The sequence below is a fragment of the Ahaetulla prasina genome, chromosome 14 (assembly GCF_028640845.1).
Source record: "Ahaetulla prasina isolate Xishuangbanna chromosome 14, ASM2864084v1, whole genome shotgun sequence".
Taxonomy (NCBI): domain Eukaryota; kingdom Metazoa; phylum Chordata; class Lepidosauria; order Squamata; family Colubridae; genus Ahaetulla; species Ahaetulla prasina.
This window is the reverse complement of record NC_080552.1, coordinates 4,830,224-4,855,412: the sequence shown is the minus strand read 5'-3', so window position 1 is coordinate 4,855,412 and position 25,189 is coordinate 4,830,224. Positions and strand designations below refer to the sequence as shown.

At 42.5% G+C, this 25,189-nt stretch overlaps 1 protein-coding gene across 5 annotated transcripts in view; it reads left to right on the top strand.

Annotated features, from left to right (window-relative positions):
• The window catches only part of CARHSP1 (calcium regulated heat stable protein 1), a 29,042-nt gene extending 8,791 nt beyond the window's left edge, over window positions 1-20,251 (top strand). The window contains exons 2-5 of one of the 5 annotated variants that reach the window (XM_058157539.1): window positions 1,926-1,999; window positions 9,942-10,121; window positions 14,819-14,941; window positions 18,863-20,251. In XM_058157539.1, coding sequence (XP_058013522.1) covers window positions 9,964-10,121; window positions 14,819-14,941; window positions 18,863-19,025 — 444 coding nt within the window. In that variant the 5' untranslated portion in view covers window positions 1,926-1,999; window positions 9,942-9,963 and the 3' untranslated portion in view covers window positions 19,026-20,251. The other 4 variants (XM_058157537.1, XM_058157541.1, XM_058157540.1 and 1 more) reach the window with 4 other exon arrangements.
• Window positions 20,252-25,189: the final 4,938 nt, after the last annotated feature.

Here is a 25,189-nt window from a genome sequence, read left to right as displayed (position 1 = left end):
GGTCTCCAACCTTGGTCCCTTTAAGACTTGTGGACTTTAACTCCCAGAGTTCCTCAGCCAGCTTTGCTGGCTGAGGGACTCTGGGAGTTGAAGTCCACAAGTCTTAAAGGGACCAAGGTTGGAGACCCTTGTTCTAGTCCAACCTCCAGCTTAAGGCAGGAGTCATTAAACCAGGAATGTCCAAACTTGGCCCCTTGAAGAGTGGTGGACTTCAACGCCCAGAATTCCCCAGCCAGCAACTTTGCTCATATTTATAGCTCATGCTGGCTGGGGAATTCTGGGAGTTGAAGTCTACCACTCTTCAAAGGGCCAAGTTTGGACACCCCTGCATTAAACCATCCCGGTTGTCCATCAACCGGTTGTCCAGTCTATTTTCGAAAACTTCCTTGCTTGATGAACTTCCCAGTTGAAGGAGATGTGAACTGGGCCACCATATTTCTAATTCAGTACTTCAATTACTCTAGCCATACATATTTAATCTGTATTTATCAACTATATTATCTGGCTGGGGAATTCTGGGAGTTGAAGTCCACAAATCTTCAAGTAGCCAAGGTTGGAAAAACATAGCTTTATATAGTGGTTTCCCAACGTTGGCAACTTTTAAGATGTGTGGATTCAACTGGTATAAATTATATCTCATCTATATCATTTTTATCTGTCTATATCTAATCTACACCTATCATCTCTATAGCTCTATATAATTTATATACCATCTGTATCCATTTCTATATTTCTCTCTCTCTTCTCTGTGTTGTAGATATTAAAGGGCTGGACTTGCTCAAAAAGCAAAACCACGGTTTGCTGAGCAAGCTATTGATTGCACATCACACTGAGCCATAAACCAGGATTTATAAACCACACATCACCCTTCATACCAAACACTACAAAACACTCGGATCACGAGTGTAAACTTTGCAATTCAGATCTCTCTCCGACATGTTTGGTTGTTGTTTTTTTTGCTCCTGAAAAAAAGAGGAAAAAAATGGAAAGCAAGCAAATGAGAAGATTTCAGACTATGATTTAATAAGCCATCATTATGCCATGACTTTAACTGATGGCTGAAGCTGTTGTAATAGCCTTGTTTTCTCCTCTTTTCCGGAGAGTGGTGGATACCTGCATTTATAGGCTGCTATTTCAGTTCATCAGATAAATAAAGTGGGTAGTGGAAGCATTTAACAACGGAATTGTATCCCTTCCATGTAATCGATCTCTCCTGCAGCTCTGCCGCCGCCAGATTCTTATTTATTTAAATAAAACTCTTGAACTTTATGGAAAGATCAACATTTTTGTTCAGAGGTGCCCATGTTTGTCCTGATTCAGACTCTGGATTTTTTGTTTTTAATAGAGACAATGAGCAGCGTCAGCAAGCAGACTAACCTGCTTAAAATAATTTTATGGTTCTGTTTAGTTGGCTGTCATTATTTCTCATAGTGTAACTAAAACACTTAGGGATTTAAAGGTTCACCCAATTTAAATAACTGGTTTATTTAAATACCAATAGGTATTTAAATAAACAAGTTATTTAAATAAACAAGTTATTTAAATAACTTGTTTATTTAAATACCTATTGTTTTTCTTCCTGGCTTTTCCCAACAATTATAAACCAGCACAACTAAGCAGGTAGAATCAAATTGTTCTCCTTTTAGTTTTTAAACATGCAATTAAGCTTCTAGCTCTTATGATTAGGCAATATGCTGGAAAAATCTCTGGGAAAGGCAAGAAAATCTTGGGTGAAAAGTCTTCAAAGTAAGGAAAAAATAATGTATTTCTTTCATATATTTTTCTGTACTCATTTGTGTTGGGAAAAACTCTATTTCTCCCAACTTTATCCAGGGTAAAATCTGTAGTTTTGTTCTCATCTTTGAGACGCTGCCTGTTTGCTTTGGGGGTTTAAGAAACTAAGTACCGGTGTCATTTCTCTGCAGTTTCCTTTTCCATTGCCGAGGGATCGATTGCAACATAAATTTGAGCCTGGAAGGAGCGGAAGACTGCGATGCCTGTCAGTATTTCCATGACAAAACTCTGCTCTGGGTTGCGTAGAGACCGTTGGTTTGGCAGAAACCCCAAGGAGATTTGCAAGGCGCACCTGCCTTCCTTGGCCTGGCCGTTGGGTCTTCTGGCTAGATGAAGACCTTGGAGCAGATGACACCCTTGAAGTTGGTAGGGCAACTGAACCAGTGGAATAGCTTGTCCCCCAGAACATTGGACATAGAATAATAGAGTTGGAAGGGACCTTGGAGGTCTTCTAGACCAGCCCTCTGCTCGAGCAGGAGACCGTATACCATTTTAGACAAATGACTTGTCCAATCTCTTTTTGAAAACCTCCAGTGATGGGGCACTCACAACTTCTGAAGGCAAAGCTGTTCCACTGCTTGATTGTTCTCACCATTAGGAAATTTCTCCTTAGTTGTAGGTTGCTTCTTTCCTTGGTTAGTTTCCATCCATTGTTTCTCATCTTTCTTTTTGGTGATTTGGAAAATAGTTTGACTCCCGCCTCGTCTTTGTAGGAGCCCCTCAAATATTGGAAGACTGCTATCATGTCTCCCCTGGTCCTTCTCTTCACTAGACTAGCCATGCCCAGTTCCTGCAACTGTTCTTTATATGTTTTAGTCTCCAGTCCCCTAATCATCCTGGTTGCTCTTCTCTGCACTCTTTCCAGAGTCTCAGCAAGCAATGGGTGCTCCACCACTTGAGGTTTTCAAGAAGAGACCGGACAACCATTTTTCTGGGATTATATAAGAACTTCTGCCTTTGAGCAGGGGGTAGCAGTAGAAGACCTCCAAGGACTTTCCAGAGTGTGGTACTCATCCTGGCTTAAAAGGTGTCCATAAAATCTAGAATCGGAGAGAAGCTCTCTGCTTAAAATGGACGCATATATCGTTTTAGACCTATGCCCATCTCGTCAACAAATTCTGCTTGGTTTTTCTTTTTTTAAAAAATAAACACGTGAAAGGTTTCCTGTTTTAATAGGCTGCTATTTTTTCCAGGCATGGCCTCTGCTACAGACCCAGTATTATTGTATGTTTGTTTCCTGGCACGCCTTTTCCTCCTGTGGTGTAATATTTTCTCGTTTTCTCACCACAAGGTTTATAAGAGCGGCGGCTGCAGATTCGCCTACCGGTCAGGCGGCTTCCTGAATTAGGTGACCGGAATCTAATCAGGTTGGCTTTTCTGTTCAAAGATCTCCTCTTTATAATGCTGCTAGCAGTAATAGCAGACTGAGATTTATCTCCCTGCAAGTAGAAAGCTAGCGCAACAGGGAGAAGAAACGGAGTTAGGGGTGTGTGTCCCCCCCCACTAAATGTTTTACTTGCAAGCGTAAATGTGTGCAATCTGTTTGCAATGTGTGATTTAGGCAAACAAAATAAGACAGCATCCACCTTCAGTTTGAAAATGATCCCTGTCTGTTATGATGGTTCGTTTGGCTGTTTCAAGAGATCCGGCAGCGGAAATTTTATTTGAAGGAGACGGAGTGGAAACTTGGCAAGCGACGCAAATGATATAGGGTTAATTTTATCGTGCAGGCCGATGCACTCCAGGGAGAGCAGGCCTCGCTTATTGTGCCTTTGCTACCTCTGCAAAGTTCGACTTACAACAGTTTATTTAGTGACCCAGTGGCTAAGATGCTGAGCTTGTCGATCGAAAGGTCGGCAGTTCAGCGGTTCGAATCCTTAGTGCTACGTAACGGGGTGAGCTGCCGTGACTTGTCCCAGCTTCTTCCGACCTAGCAGTTCGAAAGCAGGTAAAAAATGCAAGTGGAAAAATAAGGACCACCTTTGGTGGGAAGGTGACAGCGTTCTGTGTGCCTTTAGTGTTGAGTCATGCCGGCCACATGACCACCGAGACGTCTTCGGACAGCACTGGTTCTTCGGCTTTGAAATGAGATGAGCACCGCCCCCTAGAGTCAGGAACGACTAGCACGTATGTGCAAGGGGAATCTTTACTTTTACCTAAAATTACAACAGGACCGAAAAAAGTGACTTATGACCGTTTCTCACAATTACGACCATTACAGCATCCCCACGGTCAAAATTCAGACACTGGACAACTGACTCAGACTTATGACGGCCACGGTGTCCCAGGGTCATGTGATCTGTTTTGCTACCTTTGGAGAAGCAGAGTCAATTGGGAAGCCAGATTCATTTAACAACCGTATTTATTTTTATTTATTTATTTATTTATCAAATTTTTATACCGCCCTTCTCCCGAAGGACTCAGGGCAGTGTACCGCCTAAATAAAACACAATATATATACAATTAAAATCAAAATTTAAAATAAAACATATTACAAAAAGGCCAATGTTTAAAAATTTAAATTTTATATTTTAAAAATTTAAAACCCCACAACAATAAAACCCAATTAAAATGTTAAAAAACCATTATGCCAGTCCAGCTTGAATAAATAAGTATGTTTTTAGCTCACGGCGAAAGGTCCGAAGATCAGGCACTTGGCGTAGGCCAGGGGGAAGTTCATTCCAGAGCGTCGCTGCTCCCACAGAGAAGGCCCTACTCCTGGGGGCCGCCAGCCGACATTGTGCGGCACCCTGAGGAGACCTTCTCTGTGAGAGCATACCGGTCGGTGGGAGGCATAAATAACAGCAGGCGGTCTCGTAAGTACCCGGGTCCTAAGCCATGGAGCGCTTTAAAGGTGGTAACCAAAATCTTGAAGCGCACCCGAAAGACCACAGGAAGCCAGTGCAGACTGCGGAGCAGTGATGTTACATGGGAGCCACGAGCGGCTCCCGTTACTACTCACGCAGCCGCATTCTGGACTAACTGTAGCCTCCGGGTGCACCTCAAGGGCAGCCCCATGTAGAGAGCATTGCAATAATCCAACCGAGACGTGACCAGAGCGTGAGTAACTGTGCATAAGGCACCCCGGTCAAGGAAGGGACGCAACTGGCGGACCAAGCGAACTTGGTAAAAAGCCCTCCTGGAGACGGCCGCCAGATGTTCATCAAAGGACAGCCGTCCATCCAAGAGGACGCCCAAGTTGCGAACCACCTCCTTTGGGGCCACTAACTGCTTCTCAACAGTCAGCTGCGGGTGCAGCTGACTGTACCGGGGTGCCGGCATCCACAGCCACTCCATCTTGGAGGGATTGAGCTTGAGTCTGTTTCTCCCCATCCAGACCCGTACGGCTTCCAGGCACCGGGACAGCACTTCGATAGCTTCATTGGGGTGGTCCGGTGTGGAAAAGTACAGCTGAGTATCATCAGCGTACAGATGATAACTCACCCCGAAACCACTGATGACCTCACCCAGCGGCTTCATATAGATGTTGAACAGGGTAGGTGAGAGAATCGACCCCTGAGGCACCCCACAAGTGAGGCGCCTCGCGGACGACCTCTGCCCCCCTGTCAACACTGTCTGCGACCGGTCAGAGAGATAGGAGGAGAACCACCGATAAACGGTGCCTCCCACTCCCAATCCCTCCAACCGGCGCAGCAGGATACCATGGTCGATGGTATCAAAAGCCGCTGAGAGATCTAATAGGACCAAGGCAGAGGAGCAACCCCTATCCCTGGCCCTCCAGAGGTCATCCACCAACGCAACCAAAGCCGTCTCCGTGCTATAACCGGGTCGGAAGCCGGACTGGAACGGGTCTAGATAGACAGCTTCATCCAGGTGCCGAGGGAGCTGCCATGCAATTACTAAGTTAACTGCAGTGATTCACTTAACGGTGGCAAGAAAGGTTGCAAAATGGAGCAGAACTCTCTTAACAAATCTCTCACTTAGCAGCATAAGTTTTTGGCTCTATTGTAATTGTAAGTCGAAAACTAGAGACTGGACTGGAAGCGAAAACATACAATGAACAGTTGCAGGAACTGGGCCTGGCTAGTCTACTGAAGAGAAGGACCAGGGGAGACAGGATAGCATCCTTCCAATATTTGAGAGGCTGCCACAGAGACGAAGGGGGTCAAGCTATTCTCTAAAGCACCTGAAGGCCAGACAAGGAATAATGGATGGAAACTGACCAAGTAGATATTCAACCTAGAAATAAGGAGGAATTTTCTGACAGTGAGAAAAATTAACAGAAATTGCCTTCAGAAGTTGTGGGAGCTTCATCACTGGAAGCTTTCAGGAAGAGACTGGACTGCCATCTGTCAAAAATGGTGTAGGGCCTACTGCTTGGGTGGGGGGGTTGGACTAGATGACCTACAAGGTCTCTTCCAACTCTCTTAATCTGTTAAATCTCTTCAACTACCTGTATTTTCACTCTTAAAAATAGAATGGAAAATTCCCGCATTGCCACACATTTCTCCTTCCTTTCTTCTTTTTTTTTTAAAGTTTTTTTTATTAATAATACAAATTAAACATTGGACATGGTGTGACCTCTCCGGTTAAAACATTTCCGTCAAATTTTACCTTGCCATCGATAACAATTTCTTATCTCTATAGTAGTTTTACACTATTTATCACATTTCAAACATGTAGATTCTTTCATCTTTGAAGGTGACATCAATATCAAGTTCCTTCTTTTCTATCACAGAAAACTAAAATGAAAACTTCTAACCATTCAACAATTGCCAATACTTATTTACCCCAGCATTCCTCCTCCTGTGCAGCTGATAATAAAATTTGTTCCAGATTTCGTAATACTCTGTTTCGTTCTTCCTTTCTTTTTTTGACTTACTGAGATGCCTTGGAAAACATGACGTCAATAATGGGAAGAATGAAGAGGGTGGATCACTTTTCTTTTGTGTGGATTTGACATTTTCTGATCGTCTTGACTCATGTTCAGTTTTAAACAGGTTTCTCTCCCCACCCCCAAATTAATTCTCCTGGTAAGAGTCTTACCTCTGTATGTCAGATTTTTGGAGGAATGGCTTGCATAACTACAGGTGAAACTCAAAAAATTAGAATATCGTGCAAAAGTTCATTTATTTCAGTAAAGCAACTTAAAAGGTGAAACTAATATACGAGATAGACTCATTACATGCAAAGCGAGATAGTTCCCGTCTTGATTTGTCATAATTTTGATGATTATGGCTGACAGCTCATGAAAACCCCTTGAAGAGCACCAGGAGGCTCAAGCTAGTCCAGAATGCAGCTGCGCGGGTGATAGAGGGAGTACCACGTTGCTCCCATATAATACCTCCTGCGCAGCCTACACTGGCTGCCAGTAGTCTTCCGGGTGCAATTCAATATCACCTTTAAAGCGCTCCATGGCTTAGGACCGGGCTTTTTACGAGACCGCCTGCTGCCACCGATAGCCTCCCATCGACCTGTGCGCTCCCACAGGGTGGGCCTTCTCAGGGTGCCGTCGACCAAACAATGCCGGTTGGCGGCCCCCAGGGGGAGAGCCTTCTCTGTGGTGGCACCTACCCTTTGGAATGAGCTGCCTCCGGGGTTGCGCCAACTCCCCGACCTCCGGACCTTCAAACGCGAACTTAAGACCTTATTATTTCACCGTGCGGGACTGGCCTAAGCGAAATTTTTAAATGTAAATTTTAATGGGGTTTATGTCGGTCTATGACCGTTTTAGTTTAATTCGGCCTATTGTAATTTAGTTTTTTAATTTATTTTTTAAATTTGTGTTTGTATTTTGTGTTGGTTTTAATATGGCTGTAAACCGCCCTGAGTCCTCCGGGAGAAGGGCGGTATAAAAATTAAATTATAAATAAATAAATAAATAAATAAATAAATAAATTAACAATCTCAGGACACTACGACCGTCATAAATATGAGTCAGTTGCCAAGTATCTGATTTTTGATCATGTGACCCTGGGGATGGTGCAGTGATCGTAAGTGTAAAAAGTGGTCATAAGTCACTTTTTTTCAGCGCTGTTGTAACTTTGAGCGGTTGGAGACCCCTGTTCCAGATGATGTTCACGTCACTGCTTTGGCTCAGGTGTGATCAAGAAAGGCATTTTCTGTGACTAGGAAAGTGAGCTAAAATGCACGAGTGAGATCTTACTAATAGTTTTAGATACCGTTTCTTTGTTGTAATTTTGGATGTTGTCCTATCTAATATAGTTTTATAGGATACCGTAACTTAATAATAGCCTGCATCTTGGACCCCACTTATAGATGTTAGTTAGATTGTTTTACAAATGAATTCTGTCCTAAACTTTATTTTGTTTATTATCTGAACTGGTCTACGACCATAAATTGAATCAAATTGATTTAACATGGGTGCCAATTGTACCTCTTAGCCGAAAGCTTCTTTTGTTTTCATTATACTTTTGGATGGTAAAGCCCTCATTTCATCATCTTTTTTTTTTTATAAAATATTTTTATAAAACTTTTAATCTTTAAAAACAAAATAAAGAAAAATACAACAAAAAGCAAAAACACATTAAAAACACACAACAGACACAACGTTACATATTTTACAGCTTGCCGTATCGGCGATGATATATATTCTCTGTTCTTATTTACTCGTTCCTCTACATGCTTATATTTACATTGGTTTCTATTTACCAATCTGTCCTTATCCGGTTAACACAATTCAGTGGTTTACACTTCCTAATTTTAATTTAATTAGGTTAAAATTCCAATTTATAATTTTGATTTCTTTTTTCTAACCAATCATAATTTATTTCACACTTTGTAGTATTCCGACTCTTCTCTTTCCTTAATTTCTAGCGTCATCTTGTCCATTTCTGCACACTGTAAGATTTTTTGGATTATTATTTCCTCTCCTGGAACATCGTTTTGTTTCCATCCATATGCGATAGCGATCCTTGCTGTTGTTAATATATGAAGTATTAAGTATTGCAAAGATTTGTCTATTTTTGGGTTAATTATTCCTAATAAATAGAATTCTGGTTTAAATTCCATTTTTGTTGGGTAATTTCCTCTAACCAATTTTTGATTTTTTGCCAAATTTTTTTTATCTTGGGGCACATCCACCACATATGGTAGTATGTTCCTAGCTTATACCCACATCTCCAACAATTTGGGGGTAAATTTGGGGACATTTTGGCCAATCTCACTGGTGCCAAATGCCATCTATGGAACATTTTATACAGATTTTCTTTATAGGCTACTGCCATTGTTAATTTTAATTTCTATCCCATAATTTGTCCCACTTTTCTAATTCTATATTATGCCCAAAGTTTTTTGTCCAACAGATCATCGTTTCTTTTACTGATTCATCTTCCATTTTGTATTTTAAGAGGAAATTGTAAACTTTTGAGATAATTTCTCCCCCCCCAATCCTAATAGAATTTTGTCTATATCCAATTGTTCTCTATGTATACCATATTGCTCCTGATCTTTCTTGAATCTGGTTTTTATTTGTAGATATGGCCACCATTCCATGTTTAATCCTTGTTGTTTCAAATCTTGAATTGAAATAAATTCATCATCTTCTTTTAACGACCCCATAATCCCGTGCGGGATGGAGTCTGGGCAACTGAGTGGAGTTGATTGTTTACTGGCCGGATGCCCTTCCTGTCGCCAATGCGGAGTTTTGTTCAGCAGATATATATTCTCATTGTGCCCAGAGAGAGAAGTATCTGCCTCTACCTAGGATCGAACTCACAGCCTCCTGATTGTTAGGCGAGAGCGCCATGGTGACGCCTTCATTTAATCGACAAAAATTGGATTTCCTCCTTCAGAGAAAGGCAGGTTCCTCCAGGAGCAGCGGGTTGTGTGTGGGTCCCCAGAAGTGGAGTTGCCAAGGGCTGCCCATGAATTTGGCAGAGGAATTTTACTAGGGAGCCTAAGAAAAAGCATGATTTTCTTTAGAGAAACTCTGGTTTCTTCCCTGGTTCAGCAGCTGAAGGGTATCTTGCCATTGTGTGACCAAAAATTCCATATTTGGCTTGTCGCCTTCTGCAACGGCCGAGGAAATGGATGTGTAGCTCCTTCTGGTGTTCGCATCTCGTGCAGAATCCTGCTTGGGACCAAGCAAACTCAACAAGAGACCCATGTTTCACAGAATGGATCCAATCCAGGTGGCCTAAAGTGTTTTCTTCTTTCTTTTTTAGCTTCCCACTGGCTGTGTCCAAAATGTCTTCGGAGCCAACTTCAGCCCACCAACGGTCTCCACCTCCCAGGGGTCTCCATCTGCCAGAAGGTCGCCGGGCCAGAGACCGTTCTCCTTCCCCCATGAGGGGTTATCTGATCCCAAGCCCACTTCCGACTCGGAGGAACCGCACATTTTCAGCGTGAGTATGGAGGCGAGGAGGTGAGACCGTGGGTGGGGAGGATGAGAAGGTGTCTAGAGGAGTCCTTCCCCATTGAGAAATAATATAGTCAGCGGAACTGGTGGCAGACTCAGACAGTGAGGAGGTTGGGGAGGAGCATGAGCCAGTCCTGGAATCTGGGGAAGGCTTTGACGAGTGCTCTGCGTTGGAGGCAGAGATGGGGCCAAGGCCGTCTGACAGTTGTCAGCTGCCTTCGGAGTTGGAAATGAGTGGGGCAGAAGAACATCTGGAGCCTGTTCCCATGTGCGCATGCGCAGAGCTGCCAGGAGAAGGGAACATCTAAGGAACAAGGGCCGACTCAGGAATAAAGCCACAGGTGGATGGTGAATGGCCCCTCCCATAGGGAATAAAGAGGAGCGAAAGGGGAGTGGAGTTTGCAGGAGATAATTAGTTCACTTAATTAAAAGTTGTTTTTCAGTATCAATTGATTTAGAACATTCATCTAGAACAGGGGTCTCCAACCTTGGCAATTTTTAAGACTTGTGGACTTCAACTCCCAGAATTCTCCCAGCTTTGCTGGCTGAAGAATTCTGGGAGTTGAAGTCCACAAGTCTTAAAGTTGCCAAGGTTGGAGACCCCTGATCTAGAATGTTTCACAAAGGATGGCGTTGCAAGAAATCGGAGAGGTTTTTAACTCAACTGTGGTGGTCCTGTTCTTTCTTAGACCCCTTTTGGAGTACAGGTAGTCCTCGACTTACAAACAGTTCATTTAGTTATAACGGCACTGAAAAAAGTGACTTACAACCATTTTTCATTCTTATGACCATTGGTGCATCCCCATGGTTACATGATCAAAATTTGGCAACTGATTCCTATTTATGACGGTTGCAGTGGCCAGGGATCACGTGATCCCCTTTTGCGACCTGACAAGCAAAGTTAGGGAAGCCAGATTCACTTAACAACTGTTACTAACTGAACAACAGCTAAGAGTCACTTAACTAGGACAAGAAAAGTCGTAAAGTTTGCAACAGTCACTGAACAACTGTCTCACTTAACAACAGAAATTCTGGGATCAATTGTCATAAGTCAAGGACTACCTGTATTATTTATTCAATAGCTTGCCAAAAATATTGAAAAAAAACAACCTGGTTTTTAAAGAGAGACATATTGTCCTGCTTGAATTTAACATTTTCATAATAAAGATGAATATTTCATGATCTAACAATAGCAAAAAGAATAATCTTTAAGAGCTAGAAAAATACTGTAATTCCAAATATAAAGGATTGGTCTTCAGAGATGGGGGATTTTGCCGTTTTTGAGAAATTTATGTTTGGTTAATCAAAAAAAAAATCACATTATCTCTCAGTTTGCAAAAGATCCATGGACAAGCCTGCTTAATGTTGAAAGGTTAATTTTGCTTTTTAAAGACTTACAAAATTGGGTGAGCCTGGGAAGTAATGACAGCTCTTGGAGTACGTTTTATGCATTTTCTTGTGTAATGATAAGCTGTCCACTTTTATATTATTTTAGGTGTTTGAAAAATGAATTCACAAAACCTACTTAGTTTTGGGTGGGAGGGGCATGCTTTTTCAGCCGGGTGTGTTTTCATCTTATGTATGGCTGATGTCCTTCAGGGTGGGGCATTTGGGATATGACATTGCGGATCCCATATTTAACCAAATACGGGTTTGGTTAAAGTTGGCAGAGAATTTCAGGGCTCGGTGGAAAATAGGTAGGATGGACTGTCAATCACAGCTGACTTTCCTCAAATGTCCCCAACGTAGACCACACATTCTGGCCCACCTAACTCAATGCACTTGAAGCGAAGGAATCAGAAGGCAACTGGGGAATTCTGGGAATCAAAGTCCACGCATTTTACAGTGGCCCAGGTGGAGAAACAAGATTGTAATCCCTTTTGCACCATTTTGATTGGTCCAAACGAAGGCATCGTCTTATGACCAACCTCCCGTAGTTAGGAGTCATTTGCTGGTGCTCCGAAAGGGATTTGCACCCACCAGTAACTGTGACATCAGACCAAGTGAGAAGCACACATGACTCAGCCACAGGTAGTGGTGTCACAATTGCAATCCAGGTCAGAAGCTCAAAAGTTGTGCAAGGGAGAGAGGTGGTGAGCAGGAGGGAAGGAGAGGAGATGGGATTCAAGCTATTCCCAGCTTCTCCCATTCCCGGTTGGTAGGAAAGGGTGTGCAACCACCCTGGCATCTCCATGGCATCAGAACCACTTCGGTCCAGTAAGTCAAGGTGAGAGAGAACTCTCAGAACTCTCAGCCAGGTGTAGCCACAAATATGAGCAAAGAGTTCATAACTCAAAAGTTCTCCCTGGTTTCTCCCTTAATCAGTGGAACGACTTGTCTCCAGAAGTTGTGGGTGCTCCATCACTGAAGGTTTTTAAGAAGACTTTGGACAGCCAGTGGTCTGAAATGGTATATATAGTCTCCTGCTTGAGCAGGGGGTTGGACTAGAAGACCTCCAAGGTCCCTTCTAGCTCTGTAATTCTGTTAATTCTGAATGATGAGTCAACAGTTGCCTTCCAGGTTCTGATTTTTTTTTCTTTTCAAGCTGCATTGAGTTAGGTGGACCAGAATTTCTGGTCCACGTTTGAGACATTTCAGAAAGAACATGGAATTCAGTGGGCATCAAAGCCAGATGTTAGTGAACAAGGATGGAATTGATTCTGGGTTTTATTCTCCCCCTTTCTCGTTTTCTGATCTTAATGCTTGGTCTAGCATTAAAGGCTTGGTACATTTAATTAGATATTTTTTTAAAAGATTGAAATAACATTTGCAGGCCTTTCTTCACATTGCTGTACTGTGTTTATGCTCAAGTTTTATTTATTTATTCACTTATTTATTAAAGCTGTCCAACTCATGGGCAGTAACTCCGGATGGTGTACAGCATTAAAACCCACTGTTAAAAATCCACAATTTAAAACTCGCCATACCTCTTTATCTCTGGTTTCCATTAAAAACCAGCACATAGCAGACGCTCGGTTCACTTAACAAACATGGTGTTCAGTTAATGGCCACCACAAAAAAGGTCACAAAATGACCAACTGGACTGACGACTGTAATTGCCAGGCCCAGTTACAGTCAAAGGTTAAGGTCTACATCTATCTGCTGTATCATGAGAGTTTATGAATTGGTTTTGTGATTGAGCACATCCTTGCTCTTCTATAATTGCCATCCAGGCAAACCCCCTTATAAAAGTACACGTTTCTGCCTTTAATACCCAAAACCCCAAATCTTTTTTCAGTCTAAACTTACCTGGAACATGTTTCTGTATCGTTCAGTATACAAAATCTGACTTCTGCAACACATTTTTAGAATTCTTTCTCCTTTGGTAGAATTCCGCCCTTGGCTAAATCCTGCAGAACTCCATATCTGTCTCTCTGCATGTCTGTCTGTCTGTCTGTCTACCTATCTATCTATCATCTAAAAAGGTAAAGGTTCCCCTCGCACATACGTGGTAGTCGTTGCCGACTCTAGGGGGTGGTGCTCATCTCTGTTTCAAAGCCGAAGAGCCAGTGCTATCCAAAGACGTCTCCGTAGCCAGCATGACTCAACGCCAAAGGCGCACAGAACGCTGTTACCTTCCCACCAAAGGTGGTCCCTATTTTTCTACTTGCATTTTTACATGCTTTCGAACTGCTAGGTTGGCAGAAGCTGAGACAAGGAATGGGAGCTCACCCCGTTACACGGCAGCACTAGGGATTCGAACCTCTGAGCTGCTGACCTTTCAATCGACAAGCTCAATGTCCTAGCCCCTAGCCGCGTCACCATCTACCATCTATATATCATCTATTTATCAATCATTTATCATCTATCTATCTATCTTCTATCTATCGTCTATATCATTATCTTTTATATATCTATATCGTCTATTTTTTAAAATTTGAATTTATATCCCGCCCTTCTCCGAAGACTCAGGGCGGCTTACATTGTGTAAGGCAATAGTCTCATCCATTTGTATATTATATACAAAGTCAACTTGTATTGCCCCCCCAACAATCTGGGTCCTCATTTTACCTACCTTATAAAGGATGGAAGGCTGAGTCAACCTTGGGCCTGGTGGGACTCGAGCCTGCAGTAATTGTAATTGTAGGCAGCTGTGTGTTAATAACAGGCTGCATTAACCTGTTGAGCCACTTCCCAGCCCAATCTATCGTCTATCTATCATCTATCTATATCTATCATCTATCTATATCTATATCATCTATCTATCTATCTATCTATCTATCTATCTATCTATCTATCTATCTATCTATCTATCTATCTATCTATCTATCTATCATCCATCTATCTGCCTGTAAGCCATATCAACATGCAAGTTCAAACACATAATCTTCTAATCATTGACTCCATTCCTGTCTCTCTTTTGATCTTCAGGGTTTCTGAGATCCAGCAGGCCTTACTTACCCCTTTCCAAGCCCATGGATGGGATCCTTGGCTTTTAAAAACAGTTCTTGAGATATTTAGGAAGCCGGCTCCTGACCCTGTAAAACCCACCGAATGGGAATGGCTTTTATGTAAAACTAAAGCTAAATTTTGAAGAGCAGAAGTCTCAAAAACGGTAGGAAGTCTTACCAGCTTAGGACAAAACAAGGGTGTTAAAACTTCCTTTAAACAAAATGTAGTTTCCCAAACACAAGTTGATTGCTCTTTTCCGATTCCCTGAACGAGTCTTGTCTTTTTCCATAGGACGACACGAGCCGCCGAAGGACCCACCTATAGTGGGGTGTGTAAATGCTTCTGCCGATCCAAGGGCCACGGCTTCATCACACCTAGTGATGGAGGCCCGGAGATCTTCGTCCATATTTCTGAGTAAGCAAACCTCCTTTTGGAATCAGGGTGCTAGTCCTCTTGCTTTCTAGCTGTTGAAGAATTCAAAATCCAAGTGGCCTTCCGCTTTGGGACAGGTAAAGGGAGTCCCTGCGGATTTTATTCTGCTAGTCGTTGCCGATGATGGAGGGCCAATACTAGTTTCCATTTCAAAGCCATTGAGCGAGCGTTGTCCGGAGACACGTCTGCAGTCAGACATTCCCGCAGCTTGATGTCACAGAGCTCCGTTACCTTCCCACCGAAATGGTACCCACAGGTAGAACTCGACTTACAACTGTTCATTTAGTGACCATTCGAAGTTACGACATCACTGAAAAAAAGTGACTTAAGACCATTTTTCACACTTGCAACCGGGGTAGCATCCCCACGGTCGTGGGATCAAAATCCGGGTGCTCGATGATGGTTTGCAGTGTCCGGGGGATGGGGGGGGGAGGACATGTGATCCCCTTATGCAACCTCCTGACCAGCCAAGTCCATGGGGAAGCCAGGTTCACTTAACAAACGGGTAACTAAATTGACAGCGGCGGTGGTTCGCTTAACAAATGTGGCAGGAAAGATCGTAAAATGGCGGCAAAATTCGCTTAAATGTCTCACTTTAGCGACATTAATTTTGGGCTCCGTTGTGGTCGTAAGTCGAGGACTACCTGTATTTGTCTGCTCGCATTTGCATTCTTTTGAACTGCCAAGTGAAGCAGGAGCGAGGATGGGAACTCAGCCCATTTCGTGGCGCTTGGGGTTTTGAACCCGAGTTCTCTAACCCTAACTTTCCAACTTAGAACCATTTCTTTTTTAAAAAAAAAAAAGCTTGTAAAATTGGGTATGACTTACTTAATGACCACATCACTTAATGATGGATGTTTGGGTCCCAATTGTGGTCATAGGTCGAGGACTATCTGTAGGGAAATGTCACTGGAAATGGTGTCAGGGTTCCAAGGTTCCAAGGAACACCCCCAACAAAAGAAAGCTCTGAGGTTTGAGGTTCCTCAAAGTTCCAATTTATTAGAGATGTCATGTTGGCACAGCTGGGAAAACCCGAAACTGAAAGCTTCCAGGTTTTCCACACTCAGTTGACAATTCACAGCCCTGCCCCACACCCACAAGTTCATCACATTGTCCAGTCAACTCTTCACACTCAACTGGATACAATCTTCAGGCAGACGCAGGCAAAGTCCTTGAATACGGAATGTTGTTATGACTAACTTTCTACCACTCCAACAACAACCCCCTCCCAACTTCCCCAGCTAAAATATGTGGCAGTTAAGAAGCAAAAAGAAAATTGCCTTCCAAAACTGACAAACGGTACCCGAGGGGTGGGTTGGTGGGCTTCAAATTCAGTTATAGTTTCGTTTCATTGCCGGTATCTGAGCTGGTTGGGAACAATCTGGATTCGCTCTTGAAATCCCATTGCAGGAGTCAGTGCAAAGGTCAGCCAAGGGAAAGCTAGCAAGGAAAATAAACTGCCCTTCTCAGAAACCTACCATTTGTCCTACAAAAGGAATACAACAGGTAGTTTGGGTTCCTCCATCCTGCAAAACAAGGAGAAAAGAGGGAAGGGAAGAAACCGAAGCATTCAAAATAATAAGCAGGTTGAGAGCAGAGTCTCTGTAGTTAAAAAAAAAAAAAAAGGCCGGGTGCTTTGTAATTTAGATCAAAAGCAGGAAACAGTCAAAGATAAATAAATTCACGCGCACAGGGTAGGACACGTGGATAGAAATGTATTCCCTCTTCTAGTGTTAGTACAATGGGCTCAGCCACTGGAAATAATGCTGGAGGCCCATAAAAGGAGGCGGTTGTTTTTTTTACAAGAGTCTGAGCCAAGAGCGGAATGTGTTGTCAGCAAGTGATGGACACGGCGTTCAATGGTTTTACAAGAGGTCAAGAAAATGGCTAGGAAGAAGGCTTGGTGGCTGTTCCTTATTAGCATGCAGGAGGCTTTTAAGTGCCAGTCTTGGAGTGTATGTTTTGCCAAGGGCAGCGTACCCAGGCCATTACTTCTTTTGGCTCCAGAGACAATAAACACGCCAGTAAATAAAAGGGATTTTGAACTTTATCGTTAGCCGAAGCAAACCATTGAAAAGCGTAACGTAACAAGTCTGCGTGCCAAGCAAGAGGATACCCAAAGCTCTTACAAGCTGCCAGGAACTCCTTAATAATGAAGGAGAAACGCCCCATGGGCGATCCGTTTCCACAACACCCAATGCTAGGTTTCTTGGAGAAGCTCCCGCTAATAACAACAACCACCCCACAATTTTTAAAACTCAAAACCTAGCACCTTGGACCATGGTCCGATCAGCAGACTGCAAGATTTGATCTTTGACTAGCTCAGGGGTCTCCAACCTTGGCAACTTTAAGCCTGGAGGACTTCAACTCCCAGAACACCCCAGCCAGCAAAGCTGGCTGGGGAATTCTGGGAGTTGAAGTCCTCCAGGCTTAAAGTTGCCAAGGTTGGAGACCCCTGGACTAGCTGGCGCATCTCTGGAGTGGGAATCACATGTCAGAGACTTTCTCAGTGAGAAAAGCTGTGAAGCTACATGAAGATGCCCCCCTCCCCTTCTCTAAAGGAAGGCGGGTGGTCTTTTCTCTTTTTATTCAGCAAGCAAAAGTGAAAAGCCAGCAGAGTAGCTCACACTAAGCTCTAAACTTCTATACATGCTTCCCCGAAAATAAGACCCTGTCTTATATTTTTTGAACCCCAAAATAAGAACTTGGCCTTATTTTCGGGGAGATCTTATTATTTTGGGGGCATGGAGCAAGACGGGACTCCTCTTGCCGTCTTACCTGATTTCCAGCTCCGTCTCCCTAACCCTAACCAGAGAAAATGGCGGGGACCGGCTGCGCATGCATTTAAATATTTTCAGGGAGGGCTTATTTTTTGTGGGGAGGCTTATTTGGGGGGGGGGCTTATTTTACCGCATGCGCTCAAAAGCCCGATTGGGTTTATTATCAGGGGATGCCTTATTTTCAGGGAAACAAGGTAAATTTCAATGTATGAAGGGGAAATCAAATTATGCCACTATGCTCCTTGAAATATCAGTAGTCTTCTGCATTGCTAATACAGGGCAACAGTGAGGAAAAAAATAACCGTATTTCTATCAGTGTTCGTGAGGTTTCTGAATAACCCATTTCAAGGCCAAGAATTGGGATGGACGAGGCATAGGCTATTTTGAATCCTCCAGAAGTTTGAATCTTCCACACTTTTTTGTCATTGGCTATGCTGGCTGGGCTTGCTGAGAAAATCCAAAACTTCTGTGGTCACCAAGTTATCTATCCTTGGAGAAGTTGGGCTCACAGCCTTAATCCAGCTGCAACGCTATTTTCATATACTGATGTTTCGTATTGGACCAGAAGATTGATCTTAGTTTTCTGGTACATTGTGTGGGTTGGATGGTGGATGAGAAGAAGCTAAGCCTGGTGGTCCCAAAGGTGCTTTTTCAAGAGGCAACCGGACTTTCTTTGTTTTTTCCTTGAAGACATTTTGCTTCTCATCTAAGAAGCTTCTTCATTCAGAAGCTGAAGAAGCTTCTTGGATGAGAAGCAAAACGTCTTCAAGGAAAAACAAAATTAAGACCAGTTGCCTCTTGAAAAAGCACTTTTGGGACAACCAGGACCTGGATGACTGAGAATCTCCATAGATTAATAGTGGCTTGTTCAATAAAACAAACCATAGCTTAGTTCTTGAGTTTTTCAGTTCTGGTGGAATTATCCACCATTCATTCAGAAGCTGAAGAAGTTTCTTAGATGAGAAGGGAAACGTTTTCGAGCAAAAACAAAGGAAGTCCATTTGCCTCTTGAAAAAGCACCTTTGGGACAACCATGACTCCATAGACCTGATGGAGGTGGTGGATTGGGACAGCCGATTCCCTTCCATTAAAGTAGTTATGATCTTCTTTATTTATCTTACAGTATTGAAGGAGAATATGTTCCGGTAGCTGGTGATGAGGTCACCTACAAGGTGTGCACCATTCCACCAAAGAACGAGAAACTTCAAGCTGTAGAGGTCAACATCACTCACCTAGCTCCGGGCACGAAACATGAGACGTGGTCGGGACACGTGGTCAACTCCTAGAGGGAGTTCTGAAGCCATGTTGACTGAAGAGGACTATTGGATCGTGTTCAGCAACTTAGAGTAGCCAAGCCCGATGAGTTTTCTGCAGATTGTGTAATTGAAAACAGGGTTCCAAAAGTGGCCAGATTAAACCCTTTTTTTAATAAAATAAAAAAAAAATAGCACCATGATTTTCAAAGCATACAAATTAATAAGTGGAAAAATCGTAGTGTTCGGGCTGGCAGGGAAGCAAATGTTTAGCTTTTGCTTTACAATTTGAATGCTTTTTTTCCCCCTTCATTGAATCGGATATTCCAAAGATCTTTACAAAGTTCTCATCGGAAGAGGAGAAATTGGAACCGAACCATCTGCTCAAAAGACAGGATCCTCTAGGTGGTCTCCTTCCTCAATCTGATAACTTTCAGAACTCCAAGTCGCCACTTAGAAGGCTAGGCTGGCTGTGTAGCATAGTGGTTGAAGTCCCAACACATCTGAATAGATCAGATTGAAGAAGGCAGCAGCTGCTGAGTTAAAGAGGTTTTCCCGCTTTGGGTGGTAGGATTTAGGGGCAAACAATTTAGGAGAATGGTTCTTTGCTTTATAGCAGAAAATTATTGATTTTGCTGGTTGTTTGGTTTTTGGATTAGGGAAGCCAAGGGTAATAGCTTGAGAAAATACCTACAGAGGGTTTGTGTTCCTATAATTTGATGTTCTTGAATGGTTTAGAGCAGCTAAAATAAGCAACAAAGAGCTGCCTTTTCACATAGAAACTTTTTTCCCCCACATAGTGTTTTGGTTGAATATTAGTGTGTTAGTTGCTTGTATTTTTATTTTTCTCAAAAATATACACATCAGCTTTTCTGGCAGTGACTTGCTGCATGTACCCTAACCTCACACATACACACATACAACACACACCTCTGATTCAAACTTTGAAAATCATTGTTGGCTTCTTCAGCTGACAGCCTCTTGCTATTACAACTGTTGTGTGCATGCACATAATTTAAAGGTTTGAGGTTTGTAGTTTGCAGTTCATGGTTGTTTCAAAACGCGTTTGCTTTTTCTCCAGCAAAAAAAAATAAAAAAAATGTCCTGAACAGTGTTTAACTTTTAGGAGGGAGTGGAGGGAAATGAGATGTTTGGAATGAGTTCTCTTTGGGGGGAATTGTGTGGAAGTATTAACAGTCTCTGACCAAATGACAGATAAAATATTACAAATAAAATATTTGCAGTTTGAGGAAACCTTCCATGCTGTTTCTTAAACAAAACACGTTCCATTCTGTGCTGTGCTGCAAAATTATCTCTTGATTTTTTTTCTATCTGTTCTCAGTTTGATGGGGAGAAAAATTCCTGTCAGATTTTCTTTCTTTAAGTTTAAAGAACATTTGCTGGCTTCGGACAAGCAGAATTAGTGAGAGAAATAGATTCGCTTAATGATCATATGATTCACTTACTGAGTACAGTGATGCATTTCAGAACCATGGCAAAAAAAACCCCTTAAAATTAGGTGCAATTCATTTAAGCTGCAGTGTAACTCACTTAACTCCCTCATTGCCTTGTTTAGTGATGGAAATTCTGGTTTCAGTTGTGGTTCTGTTGCATCCAGTTTTGGTGGCCACGATATAAAAAAGATGTTGAGACTCTGGAAAGAGTGCAGAGAAGAGCAACAACGATGATTAGAGGGCTGGAGGCTGAAACATATGAAGAATGGTTGCAGGAACTGGGTATGTCTAGTCAAATGAAAATAAGGACTGGGGGAAGAGATAGCAGTATTCGAGGGGCTGCCACAAAGAGGAGAGGGTCAACTTATTTTCCAAAGCACCTGAAGGCAGGACAAGAAACTGGTTGGAAACTAATCAAAGAGAGAAGCAACCTAAAACTAAGGAGAAACTTCCTAACAGTGAGGACAATTAACCAGTGGAACAACTTGCCTTCAGAAGTTGTAGATGCTTCATCACTGGACGTTTTTTAAGAAGACACTGGACTTGCCTGGAATGGTATGGGGTCTCCTGCTTGGGCAGGGGGCTGGACTAGAAGACCTCCAAGGTCCCTTCCAAATCTTATTCTGTCATCAGTCAAGGATTACCTTTGTCTGTTTTCTGATGGCCCCGTTCTCTTTCCAGCCTCCCTTGAACTGAACCTCAAGGAAAGATATTAAAAGACATTTTTTTTTCCCTCCCCCCCAGATTAGGAAATGTGGTACCCAGATGGAATGCGAAGTTGCGTCATAGGAAACACAACAACAGAATCTCCCAACGAAGTCTGGTAATAAAAATGCTGCCAAGAGAAATTCTCAAAACACCCTCGAGAAACTTCTTTCGCAAAGCACCTCAGGGTTGATAAATTGGCCCAGTGGATTTGGGCATGGCTTTTCATTGCAGCTGATCATTGCAAGTTCAATCAGCAGTCAAAAACCTCTGGATGCCAAGCACGCTGCTCCTTGGCAGGGTGGGCAGAATGGTCTTTGCACGGATGAGGCACACGTTTACACACTGGAGGTGCTCTCAGGTTTGCAATTTGGTGACAGAAGGAACCCACACCTGAATGGGTGGCTTTGTTCTTCATCTTGTTATTCCTGAATTTTTGCTGGGTGATTCAGGTTCTGTTCAGTAATTTTCCAGAGTAGCTTGCGTTAAAAACACTGCTTAAAATGGCACCACCCAAAGCCAGATTAATTTTTATTTGTATGTAAGAGAGAAGGAGAGACAGAGAGGGAGATCTTTAAATTGAATCAATTAATTAATGAAAGTCTAAAAGCCCTGAGCGGCTATGAAAATCAAAGTAAAAAACACTTTTATGAATTCAGTATCCTGGCTACCTCCTCCTGCTCATCCAGATCCGGAAGTCTGAATCTTGCAAAGTCAAACCACGAGCTCCAAAGCTGGTTGTTTTCTTTCCCATGGAGATTGTATCCAGTTGTTTTTAATAATTTACTAATCTTATCATTCTCGCCTGCCGTTGCATCCCTCTGGTAGCTGTGCTCTTGTTTACTTTCATGCATAGATGTACTGTGTATTGCTACTGCAAATTAGCAAGCTGCCCAGAATCAGTGAGTTAGGCAGCAGAGAAATTGCACCGTAGAAATTGAATACCTTATTGCTAAGGGTGGTCACACAGTCAGCCAGATGTTGAGACTGGATTTGGCATCTTCACCTATCGGGTCTTTCCCAAAATCTGGGATAGGCCGATCTTGTTGTTTGACGGTGTTACAGATATTGTCACAAGATATAAGCTGTTCCAAGCGAAATGTACTTTTTCAATTGACTGATGTGGATTTTGTCAATGCTAATGGTGTTGAAGTGATACTCCAAATGTTTTTGGGATTGTAGTCAAGGCACCTGTGACTTTTTTTTTTGTTTTGTTGTTGTTTACATTTATACCCCGCCCTTCTCCGAAGACTCAGGGCGGCTTACAGTGTATAAGCCAATAGTCTCATTCTATTTGTATATTTTTTACAAAGTCAACTTATTGCCCCCCCAACAATCTGGGTCCTCATTTTACCTACCTTATAAAGGATGGAAGGCTGAGTCAACCTTGGGCCGGGCTTGAACCTGCAGTAATTGCAGGCTACTGTGTTCTAATAACAGGCTTCTTAACAGCCTGAGCTATTCCGGCCCACCTGTGATTTCTTTTGCCACAGTCGTTCTATTTCTGTTTGCAGGACTTTGTATGTTGTCATTTTCTCTAGTTTGTTCACTTCCTTTTGTCTACTACATCCACCATCCAGACCAGGGGTCTCCAACGTTGGCAACTTTAAGACTTGTGGACTTCAACTCCCAGAGTTCCTCAGCCAGAAAAGCTGGCTGAGGAACTCTGGAAGTTGAAGTCCACACGTCTTAAAGTTGCCAACGTTGGAGACCCCTGATCCAGACGGTTTATCTTTCTTACTGATAATTGTTGAGTCCGGCATGTTTATTATTATTATTAGGATCTTAGGTATTCCAAGAAATAAAACTCTTCAGGTGTCAATAAGAAGTTGGAACTTCCTATTCTGTAACTGCAAAAAGTTGCATTTTCATCACAAGTCCTTTCAGAATGCAGCTCCCAAATTCCTTCTTGGGGCACCAAACTGCTAGGGGTAAAAGAATAGCAGAGTTGGAAGAGACCTTGGAGATCTTCTAGTCCAACCCCCGTTCAAGCAGGAGATGCTATATCATTCCAGACAAGTGGCCATCCAGTGTCTTCTTAAAAACCTCCAGTGACGGAGCACCTATACAACTTCAGAAGGCAACTATCCACTATCAGGAAATTTCTCCTTTGTTATTGTTCTCCTTGATTAGTTTCCATCCTTTGGTTCTTGTCCTGCCTTCTGGTGCTTTGGAGAATAGGTTGATCCCCCTCTTCTTTGTGGCAGCCCCCTAAGTATTGGAACATTGCTATCATGTCACCCCTAGTTCTTCTTTCCTCTGTGTCAATGGGGAAGCCATATCCACTTAAAAATCGTGCTGCAACTTCTCTGCAACTTCAGAGATTCATTAGTGGAAGAACAGTTCCTTATTTCTGGTAGCTTTGTGCTATTTATTCCTCTTTTGCCTTTCCCCTCCTTTAATTGACAGGAAACACATTCCATGGAGTTGCTGGCTGCTTTTAAGAAAACAACTGTGGAAGTTGACGTTTCTTCTCTTTATGCAAAGCTGAAATATATTAGTTATGGTATTTCTGGACTTCTACTGAAGCCCGGTCCAAGTCCACTTCCTTTTTCCTGGAGTGGGGACATTCTTGCTACATTCCTCTGCTTTGTCTAATTGAGATTAATTACACTCTCCTAGATGTGGGAAGGATACAGAAGTCCACCCCACCCAACTTCTCAATCTCTATTCCCTGAGATTTCAAGAAGGAATTTTCTGCAAGGAGTCACAAAGATGGGAAATATGCCATTTTGACATCTATGTACTTTTTTTAAAAAAATGCTGAAGTTCTGGCTGAGGAACTCTGGGAGTTGAAGTCCACAAGTCTTAAAAGAACCAAGTTTGCAGACCCCTGGTCTAAAGCCGTGTTTCTCGACCTTGATGTCTTTAAGACGGCGAACTTCCAATTCTGCTAAAATTCTGGGAGCTGAAGTCTACCCATTTTAAAAGTGCCAATTTGAGAAAAAGTTGATAAGAGTGATAAGGTGATAAGCCAGGTGATAAGAGACTCCTGGCTTTTGCTACTAATGTGGCTTTCCTCCTACAACGGTTAAATATTTCAAGTGAAAATTGAAAAGTTAAGCTATAGGTAGCTTACCAGGTATTCCTGTATCTTAATTACAGAGCTATGACTACAGTAAATCATGCTTACAGTATGTGCTTCCTGAGGCATTAACGTGCCCCAGGATGCGAAAATCCTAAAACTACAACTTTAAATTGATAAAATCTAGATATGTGTTGTAAATCAGCGCTTCCTAACCTTTTCGGCACCAGGGACCTGTTCTGTGGAAGACAGACTTTTCCGCAGGCCAGTGTGTGTGTGTGTGTGAAATGGTTTCATGGGCAATTTAGATCTCGCACATGTGCAGATGAAGTTTGTGTGACCCAGTTCCTATGAAGCCATGGACCGGTACCAATCTACAGCTCGGGGATTGGAGACCCATTGTAAATAACTCCTATTAAGATCATGCTTATATTTCTGTAGAAAGGTACAGAGACCACCTAAAATATGAAAATGATGACAGCACAATGAAGCAAAATTAATGATTTTTCCTGGCACACGTGACTCAAAAGTGGTGGTCCAACATACTTTTTTTAAAAAAATGGTTTTTGCTTCATGCAAAAAGCAAATATTTTGTGGCTTGGAAGGAAGGAGCACCAATTTAGTTTCCCTTGAGATCCTGAACTAAACCGATATTACAGAAGTTTGAAGAAACCAAAACGTGGTTTGCTGCTAATGGACAAGGGAACAAATCCATCTTCCCCTGGTTTATTCAGGAACCATCAATGTTTTGTATGTGATAAATTTGACTCTCCTCCTTTCAAAGGGTCAGTTAGGTTAATTAAGTAGGATCTTAATTTTAAAGCCAGATATACATAAAAGTTTCTCTCCTCCCAGCTTTATTAAAAGGCAGACTTCAAACCTCTTAAAAGGCAGAATAATGTTGCTCTTAATTTTTAAAGTCGGCTTCTAGCCTGATGGTTTCAGCCATCTCAAAACCTCAGGAACATCCACATCTGTTTCTGGATTCAGGGGTGGAAAGAAATCAAGCGCTG